Genomic DNA, 23,498 nt, shown 5'->3' on the forward strand with positions numbered 1-23,498 from the left:
AACGACACCTTTTGCTTGACCAGATTGCTCCAAGCTCCATCCAGCCTGGCTTTGAACACTTCCAGGGATGAGGCAGCCACAACCTGGGCCTCATGACCCTCATAAGTAAAGAATTTTTTTCCAATCTATACCTGCTGTTTGTCAGTGTGAACCCCTTTTCTCTTGTTCTGTCACTCCAGGGCCTTGTAAGCAGTCTCTCTCCATCCTTCTTGGAGACTCCTTTTTAATTAAGAAATATGCTGTTCGTATCCGTGATAGTGGTGGTTATTCTCAAAACCTGTCAGTGTCTCTGTTAACAAGAAGCTTGTGGCTGTTCCCCATGAGGCAGCCATGAGAGCCTCCTGTGTGGTGCTGAGGTGGATGGAGTCTGTCAGGACAGTAGATGGCTGTGAGTGCAGCTCAGCACTCAGCTGCAATGCAGCAACTCTTGGCTCTCCGTTCAGTCTCTTTCTGAGGCCTCTTGTGGGCGTTTTTTCTTTACTTTTCTGGACACTTTCTCTTACTTTCACCTGTCAGTTCTCCAGGTTATTTTCCTCTTACTGGTATGTCCAGGCAGAACTCTTTTTTTCTACTTCTGTGTTTTGACTGCTGTGATGCACATCCCCTGAGAAAAGACTCCGCAGTAGAAGAATGTAGAAAAGCATTGCTCTAATGTCTTGTTACTGCTGTCAGACGGAAGCTCACTTAAGGATGACAAAGAGGACAGAGGCAGAGCTCTGATGTGACAGGAAGTTCAGGCAAGGAAGACAGCAGACTAGCCAAACGTGGCTTTGGAAACTGGTCAGTGCAGAGCAGTGAAGGGCTCTGGCCTTCAGGTGTCAGGGAGGTGGTTCTGCTGCACAGAAGTGTGCTCAGGTTTGACTGCTGTAGACAGAGCAGTGATGGGCCATGCACAGGCACACAGGCAATTGGCAGAACTCTTGGGGACCAGTACACGTGCAGATTGGTCGTGTGCCTTTGTGCACTGTACTGGCTTTGCGTTGCTGCTGTGCCTCACCTCTGCTCTGCTCTCTGCTTCACCTTCTCAGAGCTGTGAGAGTGGTCCCTTCAACTGGGGACAGATCCTAACCCGTAGATAGATGCACCTTCAAAATCTCTTTCAAAAGCCATAATGGTATTGAAATACTCTTTAGTATGAAGAGGGTTTTTTTTAATGTCACTATTGTGAAAAATTTGATGTATTGTCCATTGCTGTCTTGTCTTGCACAAGCATTTGAGAGCAAAATAAGCTCTTAGATAAGGTGAGATATTGCTTGCATGTTCTTCTTTTATAGAAGTGTAAATAGCTAAAGCACTTCTGGTGGGAGTCTGGTGGGCTTGCAGCAGGAAGACAGTTGCATAGTGAATAATATTTTATCTGTGAATGATATTGGAAGGAGGAGCATGAGAACAGAGGCAAAGGAATGACGTGGTCAAAGGGAAGAGATCGAATGTGCTTTTGCTGGATCTGCCTCTCTTTTCTCATGTTTGTCCTTTCTCTATGTTTCTCTATTTTAGTGCTTAACAAAGGAAACTGAAGGAAATTCAAAAACAAGACCAAGACTGCGAGTAGATTTAGCTTGCTGACCTTGTTCTTCAAGTCCCAAGTTGTCCTTTAGAGCAGCATCAAAGTGTGCCTTCAGTTTTTTAGTGGGCCAGTCAGTGTCCATGAGATGGCTGTGCTCAGGATCCGGGCTCTTCTGAATGACTGTCAGCTGTCCCCAGCTGACTGACAGGCAGCAGCTGGCCCCGTGGTCTGCCCATTGCTGGAAGGAGGCCACAATGTGTGGCTTGACAGATGACAGATCTTAAACGCAGGCTCAAGAGAGAGGCATTTTCTGGGCCATTTCTTTCTGCTGACTCTGCCTGGGTCAGAGAGTCGGGTCGCATACATGGGAACAGAGAGCACTGTTCCCTTCCAGCTGTTCTTGGGGCTCCAGGCCCATGGCAGAAGGCATTTGGAGCTTTGCACAAAAGTGCAGGTGGATCTGTGTGCTGCCTGCTGCTCCCTCCATGGCCATACCTGCCACTGCTTTCTTACGTCGACACTTGCTGAATTCACCTGCTTAGATTCCTGTGCTGATGACTCTCCTACCTCCTGCCTTGCTTACCTGTCCGTACCAGTTACAGCCCATATTGGCTCTTTGTTGTTCATCCATTCCTCTCCTTTCTCCAGGTTCCTTTATAGATAAAAGTGTGAGGAATATCTAAGACTTGTGATGATCAGGGAGGGCACTGAGCTGGGGCTTTGGGAGCTATAGTGGATTTGGGTGGTTAATTTGGAGATGTGGATACAAAATATTTTTAGAATTATGTTTTATTATAATAGCATTGAAATTATGAGATAAGGATGAAATAAACTTTTAAAAATAATTATATATGTCGACTGTGCACTAAATATTTTCTTCCCACCCCCTGTGGACTGGCTTGCATACCCTCAGGGGTGCATGCATCTCACTTTGGGGTCCAGTAGTGTATTTTTCCCAAGTACTTTCTCAGTCTGCAACTATTGAGCTAAGTATGTCTTCCATGTTGTTAGCACCCGTTTGGAAGAGGGCTGATACCCATGGTGTGACAAACTCACCCCTCCAGTGGTCTGTGAGCCTGACCCTTCTGCTGATGGCCAGGGCTCACTATCCTAGCAGGGGCAGTGAAAAGTCAATACCTGACTGTCCTCCCCAAGCCACGCGTGATTCTGCAGAGCTCTGGCAAATGCCCCTTTAGATCACCTTGGATCACCTCTTTCCAGATGAAAAGTCACAATATATTTACCTTTACTTCCATGGATGGAGTTTCATACATTAAGAATTTCTGTGCCCTTCACTGTCCTTGTTTCAGCTGTGCTCTGCCATCACTGAGCTGCAGGAGCTAGAGCTGCATACAGACCTTCACTTGTGGACACACCATGGCACACTGATAGCTTCTGTTCCTTCCACTCTTATTTCTTTTCTTTATGACTTTTTTGACCTCTGGTAACCAGTGAACGGATATTTTTCTGGAAGTGTCTGTTTAAACAAGATCTTGGTTCTGCTGGACAGCAATCAGCTTAGGGCCCATCGCTTTTCTGTGATTCTTGGATTGTTTTTTTCACCTTTTGTAATTCAGTTCAATATGTATTGAACTACATTTGTATCTTCCTTTTACGTGTTTTTTCTGTCTCATAAAGTCCTTCTGAAGTTCTTTAAGCTGGCCTTCATCCTTCCAGCATGAATAACTTAGCATTACCAACAAACTTTTTCACTTCCTTGCTTTTTTCCTAGCTTTTTTTGGTTCTTTTTTTTTCCCCAGGTTGTTTTAAATATGCTGAAAAGGAGAAGTCCCAGCAGACTTTTACATGTGCCTTTTTTTTTATTTTCAGAACCAATTACTTTTGCCTCATTTCTATCCTTTAACCAATTGTTTATCCATAATGGATGTCATTGCCTCTTAGTTTCCTTAAAAGACTTTGTAAAGGGACTTGGCTTTCAAAGGACTTTTGTTGTATGGCTGCTCTTATTTTCATCCTGGTTCAAATGCCTAGAGAGTGTGTGTGTCTGTATTTTTGCATATATGTGGACATATAAATATTGATAATTCTCAGTATGAGATTAAGCTCATCTCTCTGTTTTGAATTGCATTTTACAGGCAGTAATTATTTTACTGGTGGTTTTCTTTGATGACTATAAAGTTTTAGAATTCAGAATTGGTTTTACTGTGTGTCTTGTGCAGCATTAAGCTTGTGATTTGAACCACTGACTCTCAAGAGCGTGCAGAAGTCAACATAAATGCCAAAGCATTAGAATGCCTACAGGGGCTGCTGACAAACTACTACATCAGGGTTTTTTGGGGGGGGTTTTTTTTGTTTTTTTTTTTTTTGTTGTTGTTGTTTGTTTGTTTGTTTTTGGTTTTTTGGGTGTTTGTTTTTTTTTTTTTTTTTTTTTATTTTAAAGGCTTGATCGGAGACATGACCTTTTTTCTTAAAAGATTCCTGTTGCGTTATGAACTTACGCTGCTCTCTGGTGCAGGCGAAGCAGAAGGCTCTTAATGGAAAATGTTTATGCTGGTGTTTTGCCTGTGCTGTTTCTGTCTGCCAGCTGATCAGAGCCGCCTGCTTGGCGGCGCAGCGCGCGCAGCGGGAGCGTGCTCGCGGCTCTGAGCAGCTCGTGAGCTGCACCAGTTTGGGCTGCGTGTCGCTGTCATGGGGTGTTCCCTTCGGGCTGAAGGTAGAACTTCCACCTGTGACCTGGGCTGGATGTGCTACTGACCACTGAGTGTTTCCCAAGCCCAGCATTTCGCCTCCCTGAACACCTCTTCATGACATCCAAGATACAGCAGGCACAGAGGTCGTGTGCGTTGTGTTGCTGCTTAGTGCTTATCAGGACAGGCAAAACGGGGAATCTGGTGGGGCCAGTGTCGCACGATGTACAAATGTCTTGGCAGCTGCAGAAACAGGAACCAAACCGGCTTTTCTTTCTGTTTTGCTTTTTCTCAAGCGCCCTGGGATGCCATCAGGAGCTCGAATGCCCCATCAGGGGGCTCCAATGGGTCCTCCAGGCCCCCCATATGTCGGAAGCCCCTCTGTGCGACCTGGGATACCCCAGACTGTGATGGAAACAACAAGAAAACGCACTGCACCACAGCAGGTCCAGCAGCAGCAGGTGCAGCAGCAGGTGCAACAGCAGCAGCAAGCCACTCAGAACCGAGCTAGGAGGTGAGTGTTCTGGAAAGAAAACACAGGAGGGCAGTTTGAGGAAGCAAAGGTGATACCTGTTTAGCAGTAGGTAAGACCTTTAAGATCAAATGAGACAGAATAGAAGATCTATGTATTGGCAGATTTTACTTTTGTTTGTGAATGGTCTTGAACAAACTGACCTTTAATAATATCTGGTTTTGAAGTTACTCTGCTTTCACTTTGCAGGTTTCTCAGGCCATAAATCTGTCCAGTATGTTTAGCCTTTGGAATTAATGAACACTTCTCTTCTAATATAGTACAATTACTGTATTATTTGTTGCCTGTTCTGTATAGTTACTCTGATTTCTGACTGACTAGCATAGTAGTTTGTAAATTACACAAGTGGAAAAAACTTTGGTTTGTCATATGAATACTTGTACTATGGTCACTCAGAAGAGTGGTCATAAAATTTGCAGTTGTCTCAAGTGTTTTTACATATAAAGTAAATAAATATGCACTGGAAGTAATTTCATAAAATTAGAGGGATTTCTATAAGGAACTTTCTTTTTGAAATATGCCCACCTTGTACATTCCTGAATGCATTCACTCTTAAGTTAACTGATTTCTTTTTGCAGTGTATTAGACCTCATCAGTCTTGGGTATTGAGTATGATCCACACACACATAGGGTGCAGTCACCTGTGTGGGCTACCTTTTGTGAAATCATTGTAGATGTATACACAGCTTCAGGCAGTGTTCCGGTGGTGTCAGGGAATCCATCTGCAGGTAAAACATGACTCTCTAAGCTCAGTTCTTTAGGAGCCCCGCTCTGTCCAGTTTGTATACCTTGGATCAGCAAGTCAGATTTGGGAATGCTTGTGTCTGGGATGCATCTGGAAAGGTCATACACTGATCATACACTGATCTTGAGAGTATTAATACATTGCAATTGAAAAAGGTTGAACACAGAAGGAATGTGTGGGAGTGCAGCAGCTGAGCACAAGCAGTGTATGTGCATCTTGGAGGCTGTGCCCAACACCAGCCAAAATGTGCATTCTGTAACACCTCCCAGGAGATTCTCCAGGAAACTGCACAAAATAATGCCCAGCCTTCAGGTACAAGGGTGGATATAACCTGAAAATTGCCCCTGGTGGATAATTAAGGTAAACTTTAGTCACTAACTAGTTTCCAGGGAGCATTAAAGGACAGTATTTGCTAAAAGTTGGTGGCCTGACTCACAGAAAAAAGTTCCCCTCTCCTGTTCTTAACTTCAGTGTTTCTAGTTCAGGACCCAGCAGTGATCTCTACTGCCTTGAGCCCAGTTCACACCAGTGTTCCCTGGGTACTCAGAGAGTTTCTCTATTTCTTCTGCTGTGCCTTCCCTTCAGATAATGTAATGAATGTTTTCCCTTTTTTTTATTTCCACCTCCCTGTCATTTCTCATTCTGTTTTTACAGACACACTTTTCTGGTGCCTTGGGTCTAATTCTGGGGGTAAATTAGTTCCATGTTTTCTAGCACAGGCCAAGAAAGTTGCACTTGTCCTTTCTTGGCAGGTTTGGTAGAGACAAAAATCTCATATCTGTAACAGACTGTTTAAGAACTGGTTGAGATCCAAATTGTTTGGGGATGTTGCTTTTGTTTTTTTTTTTTTCCCTTGCTTTTTGTTTGCAAGCCTGTGGGGTTGTTGCAGGTACCTGCATATCCCAATCCCCCTTTGGGAGGCTGGGGCTTGCTCAGCCTTTACTTCCAGATTCTGTGAAGTGTTTCAGTGCAGTTTTGATTTTGTGAGCTATGGAAGGTGTTGGAGTTTCACACGATGTAACATTCCATTCCCATTATTCCTACACTTTTTTAAAGGGACATTGTTCACCTATTAAGTTGGGTGTAACTGAATTTTCTGCACCTCCGGCCACAAAGAGTTCCTCAGCCTTGGCTTATGTGAGGAAGGGGAAGAGCCTTAAGAATCTGGTATTTTAGCCTTGGCTTATTATTAACAAATGTAGGAAGAGAATATGCCACACCAATGTGCATGGAAACAGCTTTTATGTGGACACAGCTGATGACAGACTTCCAGTGTGAAGACAGTAAGGAGGGGTGTCCTTGTGACATGGCAGAGTGGCAGCAGGTGGTTTGCTTTCTCCCATTTGTCTGTCACAGATGGAGTGATTCATCTCCTCCTTAAGATAAAGGCCTCACAAATTAAAGAGATGAAGAATAGGACCTAAATTCCCTCTTGGCCCTGCTAGAGAAAGCTGGGTGACAGGTTTGGTGGGCATATGCAGTTCTTAGAATCTGAAGACAGTCTTCCTGACAGAACCATTTCTCAGGCACATATGCATTTGTGTTTATGTACATGAGTGCAAATGTGTTTTTAAAAGCATAGCTATAGAAATGTGCTTATGTATGGGTATGGACACAGTATGTATGGCACACACTGCAGGCACACATTCATCTTCCCACATGTGTGTTCATATAGATGAAGAAATGTAGAAATGTAAGATCTTTTACCTTTGTCCATCACTCATGCAAATATGTTACAGTACAACAAGTGTGTATGTACATAAAGAAGGAGGCGTGTGCATATGTGTGTGTTTTCATAATGAAATACACACATCTAGATATGTGTTCTTCAGCACTTAATTTTGGGCATGATGGAATAAATGCGTGTTGCCTTTGGAACGAGTTGCCGTGGCATTTGCAGGCACTCAGCCACTCAGATGTGCACACACAGGTGTGTCTGTGCACGCCACACTCGAGACTGTCCTGGGCACGCTCGCCTGTACCTAGAAGCAGTGTGTGCACTTGCACTTGCATACGTTGCCACTCTGCACCACAGAGGATGCTGTGATCAAAGAACTCACAGAGTTCTTTCCAGGATGCGTAACAGAAAGCCCTGATTTGTTCTTACCTAACTGCCTCCCCAGGCTGCTGAGAGAAGGGGTATGAGGTCCTGGGCATGGGTGAGACCCTTTTGCTGATGCATGCACAGCTGTGCACCAGCATGTGGAGATGTCAGGATAATTTAGCAGGTGGCCTCGTTACTCCTAGATCTGTCACCATGGTAACGTGTTTTTTTCTTTAAAAAATGTACAGTGCCAAGAGGAGGAAGATGGCTGACAAAATTCTCCCTCAGAGGGTGAGTCGCTTTCATTTCCTATTCCCTTCACAATCAGTTCAGCCTCTTAGTGTAATTAGAGGAATTTTAGAAAATTCTTTCACTTTTTGTTTAAAAATCTAATTAAAAAGTAAGTAGGCAGTGGGTGAAAGTCTGGAGAGCCAGGCTGGGGCTGGGCTGGGGGCTGGGAGCGTGGAGCAGCCCGGCCTGCGCGGCCTCGTGCCTGGGTTAGCCGAGCCAGCACTGCCGCTTGCTGGAGGGACCGTGGCGCTGGGCTGCCAGGCGGCAGCTCGGCACTGGGGCCCTCCAGAATGCTTTTGATCCTTTTTTGAGGCTGGCTAAGACCAGAGTGTGCCTGTACCTGAGGGGGTGGGCTCAGACTCAGGTCTCTGGCCCAGTAGAGCTACCAGGTTGTTGATTTCTGTGGTTGTGTCACCATAGGGCTGAAGTGAACTCGTGTAAACAATGGAGTCCAAGGGGTCTGTATTGTCTGGAGAGTTACATTAATTCTCTTATCCCTGGGGATACTTCTAGCTTTTGGTGTCTGCCTATGTTTGATTCTCAATGCTTACATCTTCTACTTCCTTTCTAAACATTGGGATTTCTCTCTGCTCTCCTCTCTCATTATTCCCATACTTCTCCTTTCCTTTACCCTCTTCAGTACAGATCCCAAGAACCTGCTTGGTCCTTAGAGGCTTCAAAACACACGCCCTTGTCACATCTTAGTCTCAGTTGCTTTGACAACTGGTGCTTTTTTTGGGCTCGGAATCCCTTGAACAGGTGTGTCCTTTTCCTCCATATCCTTTTCAAGTTTTCAAGCTCCACTACTAGTGTGAGCCTAAACTTGCTGGCAGGTTCCAAAATCGCTTCTGTGACATTTCACAGGTGCCTACTACCAGTCATCCAAAGAGGTGAGCCTACTTTGGTACTCCTGATGTTATGCTATCACTTCTTCTCTTGCTGTTCCTACTACTTCCTGAAAGCAGAACCTCTCATATGTAAGCCATTAGATCTCTCATGTTGCTGTCTTGAAAGGACTAAGCTACCATTAAACCCAGACCTTTGAACTACTTGCAGCCTCCCTGGTAATTGTGTGGAAGCCTCATTCCTGCTCTGCTGGTGGTCTGTACTTTTTTTAATAATGAAAGCTAAGTTTCTTGTACTGTCAGTTTTGTCTGTCCCACACAAACTTTTTTCACAGACAGTGATACATGCTGTATAGTGAGGCTGTTGCTGGAAATATAAGTCAATTTTAAGATGCTTTTAGTTTTGTTTTTTTGTTTTGGGTTGGTTGATTGGTTGTGGGAGTGTTTTTATTTTTTGGTTTTATTTTGCCTGCTGCCTTTATAAGATTAAAAGGTATAAGAGGTAATCAAACTTTTTTGCCAGCAGATCACTGACTCTGTTTACCAAGTCCATGATAATTCTTTAATAGGTAGAGTCTTATATAGGTGTGTCAAAAAACCTTTACAGATACTTTCAGAACCATGCTGTCACCATATATTTTTGCTTTTCAGTATCTTTGTTGCTGCCAGCCAATAGCTTTAACTAATGGAGTAGTAAGGCATTTGCTAGAGGTCTTTTCTGAAGTGGGGTTTTTATCAGTGCAGCTGCAGTGCTGGTATCAATGATGTGACCTCTGTCTGGGTAAAGCTGCTCTGTTAGGCAGCAGTTAGTGTGTCAGAAACCCCTTACACCATCTGTGGGTTGAAGAAATGCTGTGCACATCATTGTCCTGTCAAGTGGAGGATTTGCACTCCTGGTTGTGGAATGCATGTGAAACACAGGGTAAAACTTCCAGCTTTCTGGAAGTAACTCTGGAGTGTTTTCCAGCCAGTCAGCATCTGTTACCCACAGACTTTTTGCAGACTCTTGCTTATGTTTTCTGGGAACTTTGAAGGGGAGAGGGGAAGATATTAAATACATTTGACTCTTGAAAATGGTCTTATGTAGTAGTGGGAAAGGAGGTAGGTTCTCAGTATTCCTCACTATGATAATGACTCAGGCAGTTGGCAAAGGTAACCTGTTGTTGGATTTCCAGGCTCTCTGGTCAAGCCTGTGCCATAGTCCTGGAGCATAGTGCTGGTTGGGTAGGATCACTGAGTCACTCCAGGTCAACTGTTTGAGAAGGATTTAATTTTGCAGGAATGCAATTGTATGAGAAGTTCAACCCAGCAAACTATTGCACATAGGAAGAGTGGATTAGGGAACTGCATGGGACATCCTGGCACTTCCAGTCTGGTTCCCTCTGTCATGGAAGCCATAACACAACTGTCACTTCAAGACTAGTTAGGTTCCTTACTTGAGACATACTTTTGATCTGGCAGCTTGGGTTTTTTTCTCATTTTGCTAGGCTCAGCAAGGGAAGTGTTTTTTGTTTGCCAAGTTAAAGAGGGTCCCCTCTTGAAATCCTCTTAGTCATTTGTTTTTTCTGATCCAGAAAAATCTACCTCTCAAGAAACCAGAACTATACGTAGTATTACAGATTGCCAGTATCACCAGTGTTTGAATGCTGCTTCTGCATTTTTACCTCTGTTGGAAATAGCACTGCAAATTGGGATTGCTGTGCCTTTTTTAAAATTTTTTTTTAATGGCCTTTCCACATTGATGTAGCCTCTGGTCATTCTCTGATTGGCTAATACAAGTATTTCTGCTTTCTGTCATATGCAACTGATGAATTCCCGTATTAGAGCAGGATTTGGACTCTGAGGCATGATCCCGAGCTATATGTAATGCTCTATTTCATCCCATCTCCATTATACAGTTCTGAGCTTCATGACATTCTCTGTACTATCCTCTGCTTTGCAATGACAGTGACACCCAAATTTATCATTACTAAGTTTTCTTAGCATACTTCTCCTTTTTGTATAAGAGCACTTTTTTTCCTATGCCGGGTCTTGTTCCAGCTCTCATTTTTCAGTCTTAAGGTGTAGTTCCCTTTCTGACTGTATGTCAAATGCTTTACTTAAATGCAAGTTGATTGTATTGACTGCATATCTTTTGTCTAAAATGCAATTATAATGAACATAAGGACTTAGTTATGCTCACACTGACATACTGTGACATTACAAGGCTTAGTATTTTTTATAGCGTATTTAACATTAACTCCAGTTCTGTTCAGCAGGCTCTTTCCTGCCCTATTTTCCTCACTTCTGGATCTTTCTTTTGTTCACACTTGGCTGTTGCTGAAACCCTCATTCAGTTTTGGAGAAATTCACAGGCATCTTCATTCATAGCTGAGGACCTAAATCTTTGGAGCTGATGTTGCTCTTGTGACCCAAGTTTAGCAGTTGTGCCTCGATTTTGACCACAGACCACAAATTGTCTGTAGGGACACGTGACTGCTCCTCAGATTGTACCTCTGTCTCCAGGCCTTGCCTCTGCATTACTTCTGGTCAATCTTATTTTCTCTTAGTATTGAGTCATTACATTTTTTCCCAGGGACCTGTGAATGTGATCCACCATTCTGTTTCTTTAGCTTGCTTGCCTACCCATTCTGATGCAAGAATCTCAGCTGAAAACCATTCTGGCAGCATAGCTGTGCCTGTCTCTGCTTTTTCTTGTTTAACTTGGTGAGTGGGGTGCAACTCTGAAACAACAAACTACCCCTCCTTCAGTGGCATGCTTGTCTCTTAGTATTGGCTGCTGCTCTTCTCACTCAGCCCCAAATTCCTGGGGGCTCTTTGTCTAGCTGTGCTGACAGGTTTTGTACACCTGTCCTCTCCTTTTCATCTTCTGTAGTTCATTTTCCTTTACACAAATATTCAGTCAGTTTTTCTGCTGCTGTTCACTGACCACCATGTGGAATTCTCTGCACAGATCCCATGCCATAATAGCTGTCCTGCTGTGGTTTGGTCACTGCATGGCTGTTGTCCACCTCTTTCTCCATCTGAGCCAACCAGAGGTGAGGAACACCTGGATCTGCCATTCACTTGTAAGAAAGAAGAGGTTAGGGGTATGGTAATCAGTGGTAGCCTTGGATATAGCAACTGTGAAATAAATAAATTCAAAATCTTGCAGGAGATGAGGAAGGAGAGTAGTCAAGTACAAACCCTGGACTTTAGACAAGCAGAGTTTGGCTTTTTCAGGAAACTGGTAGTTGTGATTCCTTGAGAAGCAGCTCTGAAGGGCAAAGTGGCTCAAGGAAGCTGGGAAGTCTGTAAGGACCTTTAAGAGCAGCCTGTTTCAAATGCAGGAAAATGAGCAGATTTATGAGGGAGCCCAGAATAGTGGTGGTCCCAACATCAAAAGGCAATGTACAAGAAGTGATGCAGGAACAGGCTACAAAGGAGAGGTATAGAAACATTGCCTGGGCATGCAGGGAATAGCATCAGCAAAGTCAAAGCTCAGCTGTAGTTGAGATCTGCGCGGGACATCAAGGACAAGAAAAGCTTCTACTATTGCACTAATAATAAAGGCTGACCAAGGAAAATGTGTGCCCCATGCTGAGTGGGCTGGGTGATCCAGTGATGACAGAGACAATAAGTCTGGAGCGCTCAAAGCCTTCTTTGTTCAGTCTTCACTAATGATGGCTTTCATGCCTTGTGATCAGTGAACACATCCAAGAGGAAGGGCCGACAGTGGACAGGGATAGGGCCAGGGATTAGTTAAGGAAACCTCACCCATACAACTCCATGATACCCAGCAGACTGCATGTGAGGGACCTGAGGGAACTGGCCAATGTCCTTTCAAGGCTGCTGTCTCGTACATAATAGTCTTGTATTCAGGTTGGGACATCTTGGTCTAATGGAATGACAACCATCTGGTTGGATGATGAGGCTGAGACAGTGGCTAATGGTTGCACTTGGCCATGAAGATACTGACATCAGAGTACTGCAGGGATGTGTCATAGTGGCTGTTCAGTCCGGCATCTTTACCACTGGAGGAGGCAGTGCAGAGCTTGCTTATCAAATCTACTGATGACACCAATCACGGGGCGGGGAAACCAGTTGACATGCTTGTGGACACACTGGAGGAATGAACCAACAAGAATTTTATGAAAGTCAACTAAGTCAAATGTTCTTCATTGGGAAAGAGGAGGGCTGCCTGGCTGGGAAGCAGCACTGCTGGAAAGGCCCTGGAGGCACTGGTGGACAGTGAGCTGAGTGTGAGCAGGAGGAATGCCTTGTCAGCAAAGATGACCAACAGCATCCAGAGCTCTGTGGCCAGGAGCACAGCCAAGAATTTGAGAGACTTAATTACCCTTCTTGGCTCAGTGCTCGTTAGCTCAGTGCTAGAGCACTGTGTCCAGTTTTGGGATCCTGAATTCAAGAAAAATGTTGGCAAACCAGACTGAGGTCAGTGGATGATTGTCAGGTTGATTGAATGACTGGATCAGCACATGGAGAAAGACTGAGACAACTGGCCTTGTTCAGTCTGAAAGAAGGCTCTGAGGGGACCTAGCAAAAGTGATGGCTTGTCAGCTCCTAAGAGAGTAGCACCAAGAACATAGATTGCTTTTGTCATTTTACTGGACTGTGTCACTGGCCATGTGGTAGTGAATCAGAAATCCTCCTCAAACCATGCTCTCTTAGGCGTCACAGGGTGGCACAGTTATGATTTATAAGGAGTGTCAGCCCTTAGCTATCTTTCTGTGACCACCACTGAAGCCTCAGTGGCAGAGACACTTTCGGCAGTGAGCTATAGGCTAAAGTTTCTTAGCAGGGAACCTGTCCAGTACCTGCCAAGTCAGACTGCAGTCACTGCCACTTAAGATATAAAAATTCCGGTTCTCAACAATACCTGTGAAATGTGTGGGTTATGTACATCTGCCATAGGTAGTAAAAAACCAGCTTAGGATCAAATTGAGCTTGTCAGACTTGGGGGAGTAAGAGGTCTTGGATTTTGTTACCTCTCTCAAAGACGGAAATTCTAAAGAAGCTGCCAAATTTCTATTTATTAGTGATTTGTTTTTGAAATCAAGATTGCTGAAACTGTTTTGTTTGTCCTATGTAGGCAGTGAAGAATGCAGCTCCAATTGTTCCTGCCTGAAATACATCCAATTTTATTTATTTGCTTTTTTCTGGGAACTTGGAGGTGCACAACAGGACGTGTGAAAGTTGTGCAGGCCAGCTGTTGTACAAAACAGGGTCAGATTACATCAGCTTGCTCAGGACCTTGACCAGACTGGTTCTGAATACCTCCATCCAAGGATGGACACTCCAGAGCATTTTTTGACAGCCTGTTCCAAGGTTTTAATGCTATCATGTGTTTTGTTTTTCTTGTCAGAGGTTTTTTTTTACAAACCAATTCCTTATAGGGAGTGAATAACCCTAACCCATGCTGCAGTGAGTTTTTGTTGCCTCTCACCCTAATCTCATGCACCTTTAAGGGGAGGCTGGTCCTGTCTGCTTCACCAGTCCCATATGGCTGTTGCACTCTCCCAGGCCATCTCCTTTTCCCTTTTCTTCTCCAGGCTGGAGAGGCTCTTGCAGCTTCTCTTGGCAGGTCTGTGCTCCAGCCCCCAGCATCCTAGTGAGCCTCTGCGGGCCTCGCTCCAGAGTGCCACATCTTTGTGATCCTGTGGCCACCAGTCCAGATCCAGTTTCACCAGTGTGGCGTAGGGAGGAAGAGCCTCTTTCCTGGGCTTGATGGCAACACCTGTGCCAATAGAGCCCCTTTTGCAGCTGACCTTTGCTATGGCTGCCTTACGCCACAGACTCCTTCTGCACTTGTTGTCTGTGCATCAGGGTGCCCGAGTCCTCTGCTGCCAACCTGTTTTCTGCCCTGCCCATGCCCTCCTGTCCCCCTGCATGGTGTCATTCTATCCCAGCAGCAGAGCTCTTGCTGTGCTGCACTTCACCGTGCTGAAGGGCCGCGCTGTTTCTGCGGCCTGTCAGGGCCCCTCTGCACAGCCCTGCTGCCCTGACTGACCTGGGCTCAGGACCCTGGAGGCCTGAGGACAGGACTCAGCCAGGAGCAACGGAGCCAAAGACAACGTGGAGCCTTCTCTGTGGCTTCTGACGTGAGCGGCAGAACCAGACCCAGACCTGGGTTTTTCCTTAGCTTTCCTTCTGCTGCTGCACTTCTTGCAGAAGGCTTCCTCATTGCTTTCCCCAGCCTGACTGCTGTTGTTGCCTTCCAAGCTGTTTTACTGTGGCAGCCATAGAAGCTATCCAAAGATGTTGTTCGTATTCCAGAATTTGTAGTGTTGCAGCTTTTCCTTGGTTTCTGATTCTGTCTCACAAGCCTTGCACATCTGTTTACAGGGAGGTATGGTGGAGCCCCCACATTGTGCTGCTTCTGCAAGAAAATTGTGAGACTCTCCCATCATGCCATTTCTTCCACACTGTTCTCACTGCCCCCACTTGCAAGTTGGCCATTTTTTGTCACCACTGATAAAAAACCTTTGGAAATCAAGGATAAAAATGCATAGTTTAGTAATTGCTTTTTACTGATCTTGAAAAGTTTGAAACCTTTGAATTTTCATAATAGATAACTCCAGCCTCAAGAAAGACACTGTCTTACTAATGTTAATAGTAATCTCTTCCAGTTATCCATGTAATTCTAAGATAAAGTATAACTATATATGCTTCAGAACCTTGGCTGACAAGATGCTGCTTCTGCTAGGTGCTTTCTGGAGTTTCTTTGACTAGATAAAGGCCAGAACGGAGAATTTAAGTATTGAAATACTTTTTTCGCATTTACAGTTAGAACTTCACTAGAGGAGTGTAGACCTGCATGGAGCTATGAACTTTTCAGTCATGAAAGAGAAGGAATTAGGCAGGCTGCACAGGTCCTTATAACAAATGCACTATCATGCCTCCAAAAGATTATTCCATTAGTAGGGTGAGAAAGCAAAAGACTGAGAGCTGCCAAAACTGGCCCGAGTGAGCCTTTGATCTAGCCCAAAATCCCATCTTTGTTGTGACCATAACACATCCCTAGAGAAGAATACAAACACAGCAAGTACAATTCTTCTCTCAAATGCTCTCCCAATCTCCAGCCATTTGCAGTTCAAGGAATTAGATGCAGTTTTGTCTTTGGCTGATTTTAAAGTGTTTGTACTTTTTAGCATCTTATAATATTTAAACATCCAGTTTGGTTATAGGAATGGAATAGGAAATAACCCTTTCATGTGATAAAAGTTGTAAAAGTGTGGAATAAAAATATTTATTGAAGGTTTCTGCTGTTTCTACAAACTTCCTAGAATTTCCATTAGATCCCGGGTCTAGTACGCATGGAACCAGCTGGAAAGGTTCCCTGTATCTCCTGTATCTTAAGGACGCTGTAGGTGTCTCCCTGCTTTACCCTGTGCCTGGGGGACTCATGAACTGACTCTGATGGAACTTGGCATTAAAGGTCTGAAACTACTTGCTCGGTCCAGAATTTTTAACTGACTGAAGCACACCATGATTAATTTCTTCAGGCAAGGAACTGAAGAATCTTTTCATCTGCGCAGAACAGGAAAAAACATTGGGGTGTTTTGTTGTGTCCAAAGATTAGCACTCACTGCCTCGCTGCCCTTGCTCTGCAAGCTGTCTGTCAATTCCTTGATGTTTCCAGGGTAATGCTTGCTCTTTGTGCTCATGTTTATTATTCTGCTGATATGAACATTTTGAGCAAGCATATAAGCAGTTAAAAATATAATGGTTCAACTAATGCTGAACAGAGTTTTTGCTCTGTGGTTTCTGCTTTTCCAAAGTATCAGTCTTGCTGTAAGTAGAGCAGGTATTCTGCCATCTCAAAACAGAGTAGATTGAAAGAGACATTTATTTGATAATCTTAATCAGTCTAAATACAGCAGGGAGAAATTGTTCAGGCTGGAAAAGAAAATTATGAAGATAGGGATGACAAAAACCTGTAAAACATATGGCAAAGGTGCCTAGGGAATGCCTGCCCACTTCTGCTCCAGCAGTGCAGGGAAATGGCATCAAATGAAACTCACTCGTGGCAGGTTCCAAATGAGCAAAAGGAGCTTTTTCCTCCCACACTGCCTGGTGAGGTTCTGGAACACTCTGCCTTGGGCTATTGCTGCTAAAAGGCAGCAGCTTTGAAACCTTGCCAGAGGCACAATGCTAGGAGAGCCAGCTTGGCATGACCTCGTGCAATAGTTCTCATGTCCTTGCAGAACACGGGGGACAGGTGCATGCCTGGTATCTCTCACATAGGTGTTTGTGCCTTACACCAGATGTAAACTGTAATTGTAACTGTAATTAATTGTGATCCAAAGCAAAACAGGAATATCAAGTCACTTTTAATTCCTATGGAAATATTATAACAGTTAAATAAGTGAAAGCTAGAGTGAATGTTGTAGAAATAGAAAATGTTGTCCAGTAGATCTATTTTAATTACTTACAGTACCTTTTTTTAATGGTTTTCTTGCATTAGTTATTCCAAATTAATAACCAACATTTTCATTTAAGGGTATATTTACCCATTTCTAAGCTCAGTTCATTAGGTTTTCATTCCAACCTACTTCGTATCCCCTCCTCTGCTAACTTCCTTGTAAACGAGAAAATAAAAAAGGGGGTTTGTCAATAGAACTAATGTAGTTAACTAATGTATTAAAATACCAGTAAAAGTTGGCAGGATCGTAAGTTGACACCTGATATCTGGTCATATTGAAACTTTGACGTGAAGGTCAATATCACCTCAGCCAGGAAGATGTGCTGACAAAGGCTGGCATCCTCCGTGGCAGTTTTTACTTACAATGGGTAACACTTGTTTTTGAATTGTCAACATGAGCATCACCCCTCTTTTAGTCTAGAGAGATGCAGCACTCTTCTAGTTTTGAACAGGACACATTCACTATACTTTGGATTGCTGAAAGCAGGGGCTCCCTGGCTGCTGGTAGCTAAGCCTCACTCGAAGCAAACAGCCGTGGTTCAGCCAGTGGATTCAGGGGGGCTCTTCCAGAGCGCATTAGCCTCACTTCTGTGCTCCCGCGTTTCAGTCTGTGCCACGTTGTCCCATGCCACCGAGACCTGCCCCCTGTCTGGGAACTGCTGTAGGAGGGAGAACTCCTCTAGACACGTCTGTCCGAGGGCTGGGAGTGTGTCAGTGTTGCTGTTCTGGAACATGGCAGATTCGTGCTCCCTGTGCTTGGATGTTCCCTGCTTCCTTTCAGATCCGGGAGCTGGTTCCTGAGTCCCAGGCCTACATGGATCTCTTGGCCTTTGAGCGCAAGCTAGACCAGACCATTATGCGGAAGCGTGTGGATATTCAGGAAGCACTGAAGAGGCCAATGAAGGTATGTTGTGAAAAATTTGTAGATTGTGTGAGGGGAGGAAAATAATTCTTGCAGTAAATGGTGGAAATACCTTTCCAGTAAAAGTTGTATTAGCAGAGATGCTTCAGAATGGGTCAGCAAACAAACTGCTGGGAATCAGCATGCATAGAAAAGTGGTAGAGAAAATTCTGTGGCTATCACCAGCTCTAACTTCTGAAAGTCTTTAATAAGGGGAATAATAGCCATGGGATAAATAAAGGATAGATAAAAACTGGTTTGGGAACTTTGTATTAAAATGATAAAAAATGAGAAAATAAAAGATTACAGGAGTGTGCTGAAGGTATGTATTACGTTTCCAATTCAAATTTTGTCAAAAGTGGAGCTTTTGAATAACAGAACATACAATGGGAAGATTTACTTACAGAAATTATTATTTGTGTAAGAAAAAAATGGATGACATTTTCTGCATTTTCAATTAGATCAAGTCCAGCACTTCACTCTTCCTAATTTCCCACTGAAATGGTCTTTTTCTCATTTTTCTGAATCTGTTCATTGGAATCATGTAAGAGTTTAGATAGGAGGGAACTGGAAGTTATCTAGTTCAACCCTCTGCTAAAAACAGGGTTATCAAGGCCTTGTTGAGTTTTGAAGATCTGTAAGGATGGAGGTTTCATAGTCTTGTCAGGAAGTCTGTTAAAATTTTTGCCTGCTCTCATTGTGAAGAATTTCTTTTCATGTCTCATTTAAGTTCTTGTGACTGTATTGGGTAGCTCACACTCTATTCCTCTAATAATTCCCATAGAATGAAGGATTTTGTAGCTGTATATCTGCTGTGATGTAAAACTACCATTCTTGTCTGTACCATGGTGATGGGGGTCAGCCCAACAAAGATCAATATTCCATTGTCTTTGTCACTGTACAGGTGATAAAATGTGATAGGCTGATAAAATGTGGAAGGCTTTTACCTCTTTCCAGTTTTTCCAGTTGATATATGTGAAACAAACAAACAAAAAAGAAACAATCAAGATCCATTAACACCTAGATAGGAAACTGAATTTTGGATGGTCTAAACGATGAGTTCATTCTTAAAAAGTGTTGTACATAGTAGATTGTACTCTCAAAAGAAGTAATTTGTCTTGATATTGTCTTATCTTCTTGATATGGGTAGAACACCATTCTTTTAAACTAGCTAGGAATCTGGCCATATTTAAAGGTGATTGAAGACTTTGACTGAATTCATAAATCAACAGGAGGTTATTTATTCTGTGGCAAACTGTTTAATGAGGGAATTAACAGGTCCACAAGGTCCTAGCTGTAAGCTGTGCAATGGAGATATTCAGTGTCTGGGATAGGGAAGAGTATAGAAGGCACAACACTCTACAGAAACTGTAGACAGAAACTGCTTCCATCTAGGGCTCACAAAACACATTTTAAATATCAGTTACTCAGATGACATCTAGAGAATGATCAAACAGATGTTCTTCAAATTCATCTATAGGTAGTCCTAGCATATTGGTATCAGACCTGTCAAAATAGGGCTAAACCTAGATACACTTGGGGTTTTCTTAGTGTTAAATATTTCCATTTTATTACAGTTGCAGAATTGGTAACAGCAATAGAAATTATCTCTGCATTTCCATCTCTTACCAAAGCTCTTGTAATTTTGAAATATTTGCTTAAAACAGCGAATCTCAAACTGGGATTGTAATCCTAGGAGAAATACTAATTTGTCTGAGGTATGTGAAATTATGTAGGGAATATGCAGGATTTCTCAGAGTTATCAACTGTAATTGCAGTTACAGTTTTTGTGACAGTGATAGTGCTGTAGCTAGAAGCAGTCATAGGGAACCACAGATTTATGGTCTAGTGCTGCTCAGGCTGGCTTTTTTTTCTTATGTCTGAAGACTATTCTGGGGAAATTTTAGGGAGAAGTGGTTCAAGCTTTTTTTTTTTTCATGAGGACAGTGCATAAAGTATGTTTGGCTTGTTGATCATACTCGGATCTCAGAGCAGTTGCACTCTCGAACCAGCTGACAGCTGTGGGATGGCTCAAGAAGTGAGGAGACCTGGATTTTGTGCAGCTGTTGAAGGGGGAAATGGCCTTCCCCACCTGTCAGCTCCTTTGACTACTGTCAGCAGCCCCCTTCAGCTGACAGCTTTTCCACTTCAGATCCTGCCTTGGCTGTTTTCTGCTGGTTGGGCACTGCTGTGTACTCTCCTCTTCCTCAGCCAGTCCTGCATTCTTGGATTGCATCTGTCACGAGAGTCTCAGAATTCCTTGTCTGCAGAGCAGCATTATCAAGAGTCCTTGTACTGACTTCATGGAAGACCCACATGGTCAGAATTCCAGAAAGAACTTTTAGGAGGTAGTCAGGCAGACAGGGTACTTGACAGATGTAGCAAGCTCCATGGCCTGAAGGAAACAGAAACCATACACTCAGCAGACCAGTAGATGGCATTAAAGAATGAATTACTGAAAATCTGTGTGGCTCTTAGGCCATGGTGGACTTTGGGAGTGGGATTTATTTGGCCAGGTATAGGCATAGCCATTTTATTCATTGATATGCGAGCTAGTCACTCTTGGCTCCCTTCATAGTTGAGAGATTAGGTTGGTGTAGGCAATGGTGTTTAGGGCACCATTCTTCTTATACAGAAGTGGATGTTTAAAAGAATATAGATAAATAACACCCTAAAAATGCTTATTTCTCTCCATTGTGTAAGGCTGAGATAGACAGTTGTGGCTATAAACATAATTTTAAGACTGAGATGATTTTTATCCCAAAGCTTGAACCAGAGTCTCCTGACTGAAGGAGGGATGTGACCCATGTCACAAGCAAGGCTCCTACTCCAAGTCCTGGCACCACAGACAGTACTTTTGTCTTACCCAAACCAGAGACTGTCATCCAGGGACTGTCACTCTTTTGCAGTGAACTGGTGTGAGTCATTCAGTTTACCAGATATGTGTATAGTTGCAGTTTCCAAACAGAATTATCTGCTTCCAGGTTCTTCATTTTTAGGTGAAAAACAAGTAGTAGCATCAGATTAGCATCATAGTGTCTCTCTCCCTAGTTTTGTGAATTGAGATTTTTTTTCCCCCACTTTCAGGTTTTAAGATGACTGAGGAATTGATGTCCAATTGCTGCCAGAAAGCAATTTGGTCTTTGCCAGAGAGCAAGCTGTAGGTGTGCTGCTCCACCATTCTTGTCAGCCTCCCGTTTAAATCTGTTTGATTTCACATGATCTCTCCCAGCAGTTGTGGTGAGACCTTTACAGGAGTTCATTGCTGAAATGACCACTCATCTGTTACATATGATTATTTTTTGCCTTTTTGTTTTCTAAAGGAGAAATTGTAAGTGAAACACAATGGGTTTAGGGGAAGACTTTTCATTTTAATATGACTTTTATTTAAAGTTCCTTTTGCTGAAGCTGAGTCAAAGATCTGTATATCTTACTCTTAGAGAGCAAGGAGATCAAGCATTTACTGATTTTTGGACAAGAAATTATTTGATTCACCATGTTGATCAAGTCTCTGAAGTTTCCCCTGCTTAGCTTTTTGGGTGGTAAAGTTCGGGTGTGTCTGAAGAGATGAAGGGTGATGCTTTCTTTTTGCCCTAGAGCTGAAAGTCTTCTCTTTAGTTTTTGCTCCCACCTACTGAGGATCCTTTGGTTGCTGCTCTTTGGTCTCTGCCAAGGGTCTTGCTTCACAGGCTCGATGGTAGTTTGAATCAGCTGCCAGGAGAATAGTCACTGTAGGAAGGAGAGAAGGAACTTGAGGGTCCAAAGTAACTGTTCCTGTCTGTAGAGCCACAGGCCTGAAATTTTGCTAGGAATTTCTAAATTTATTTAGGAAAGGTGCATAAATTGTGCAGGGTGTTTTGAAGAGTTTTGAGGTTAGAAATGTGAAGTCCTTCACAAGTCCACCACATCAAATAGAGATTTGGGGTAATTAAAATAATTATATTATGAAAGAGTATTTTGGCAACAGAAATCCTGTAGGAAAGGATAGAGAAAAGATGGCTTCACAAGAACATTTTTCTGCCTATCTGCCTGTTCTTCTGTGTAAACTTTCATTTTCTGCACTGATGGCACTTTGGAAAATCCTATTCCCTGTCAGAGCATACTGTTGACACTGCATTTCTATCAAACGTCTCTGTCACTGTCTTCTCCAGATTTGGCAAAATGTAGCAATTTTCTGTTCCTCTTCAGCCTCTCTGCCTTTCCCATTCCTCTACACCAGGTTATGCTGTGTAATCTGCTGTATGTAACTTCCTTCTCTCCTATGTGTGTGTGAAAGCTTTACAAGATTGCTCCTTTCTTACATTGTTTTGTCGACATTAACTTGACAACTGTAGCCTTTTTGACATTGTGTTATACATAGGTACTGGAGATTAGAGTCCCAAAGTAATTTTTGGTAATAATCTGGGTTTTGGTTTGTAAGTTTGGTAATAGCTGGGTTTTCCACATGGTGCATGGAAGGAAGGATGCTGAGAAATTATACAGCCATAAGCCACTGCAGTGACTGGGAAACTTCAGGTGGTCTATAAAAATGACAATGTATAGGCACGATTGTATCTCTGATAGGCTTGAGCACCTGGGTTAGGGATGAAGGGCACTGCCTTCCTTCACTGAGGACTCCCAGCAAGCTGGAGCTGCAGCATGTTTGCTGAGGGTGAAGAGGAGGGTAAGGCAGCCAGCGTGTGTGTCGATGTGTTCAGGCGTGTCTGCAGGAGGTTTATTACCAGATACTGCACGATGGTAGAATGCAGATGGGCAGAGATGTGCCCAGCAGGTAGTTTGCAGCATGAGCTGTATTTGTGACTGCCGTTTACAAATCTGAACTGATGCAACCATGAAAGACATTTGTGTTGCAATAGAATTGCAGCTGAATTTTAGCAATCCAGCTAGGTTGAAGCCAAAAAGGACATCATATCATGCTTTTCTCACAATGATTTCTCAAATATCTAATCCAGAAGTACAGGATGTATCATTTCTCAGGCTTGGCTCCTATCTTTCTCCATTTAGAGTGAATTTCATCATATTTGTGTAGCCAAAAGTTTTTGAAAGGAGTTTTTAGATTCAGCTCTTCAATGTATTTTTGTACATGTAACAGAATCTTAAATTCTAATACAACCAGTGCAACTGTATAAAACATGGAGATTCCCTATTAAATGTGCAATTATCGCCTTTCCTGTCGCTTTCTCAGATCCTGAACTTAAATTGGATATGTACTTTTCCCTTGTCTATGTGCATAACAGCAAAAGCGGAAACTGAGACTTTACATCTCCAACACATTTAATCCTGCAAAATCAGACGCTGATGACTCCGATGGCAGCATTGCTTCGTGGGAGCTGCGCGTGGAGGGGAAGCTCTTGGATGATGTATGACTTGTCTCTGCTTCACTGGGGCTGGCAGGAGTCTAAAGATTTCCGTTAGGGTGGTAGGGTTTACTGGGGACATCAGCTGAAACAAGACAGCTGAGACAAGACGTGTCTGAGTGGCAGTGCTGGCTTCCCAGTGCTGCTGCTGGGAAGGCTCTGTGCCCAAGCCAAGCGAGGGATAAGGCCCTAATGGGAATGTTGGA

At 43.3% G+C, this 23,498-nt stretch overlaps 1 protein-coding gene across 5 annotated transcripts in view; it reads left to right on the plus strand.

The window, feature by feature from the left end:
• The window catches only part of SMARCD3 (SWI/SNF related, matrix associated, actin dependent regulator of chromatin, subfamily d, member 3), a 73,676-nt gene that overhangs the window by 31,807 nt on the left and 18,371 nt on the right, over positions 1-23,498 (plus strand). For all 5 annotated transcript variants that reach the window (XM_063418565.1, XM_063418583.1, XM_063418557.1 and 2 more), the window contains 4 exons: positions 4,452-4,669; positions 7,725-7,767; positions 17,816-17,938; positions 23,173-23,295. In XM_063418565.1, coding sequence (XP_063274635.1) covers positions 4,461-4,669; positions 7,725-7,767; positions 17,816-17,938; positions 23,173-23,295 — 498 coding nt within the window. In that variant the 5' untranslated portion in view covers positions 4,452-4,460. The remainder of the gene's footprint in view (positions 1-4,451; positions 4,670-7,724; positions 7,768-17,815; positions 17,939-23,172; positions 23,296-23,498) is intronic.

The sequence above is a fragment of the Prinia subflava genome, chromosome 1 (genome assembly GCF_021018805.1).
Source record: "Prinia subflava isolate CZ2003 ecotype Zambia chromosome 1, Cam_Psub_1.2, whole genome shotgun sequence".
Classification (NCBI taxonomy): domain Eukaryota; kingdom Metazoa; phylum Chordata; class Aves; order Passeriformes; family Cisticolidae; genus Prinia; species Prinia subflava.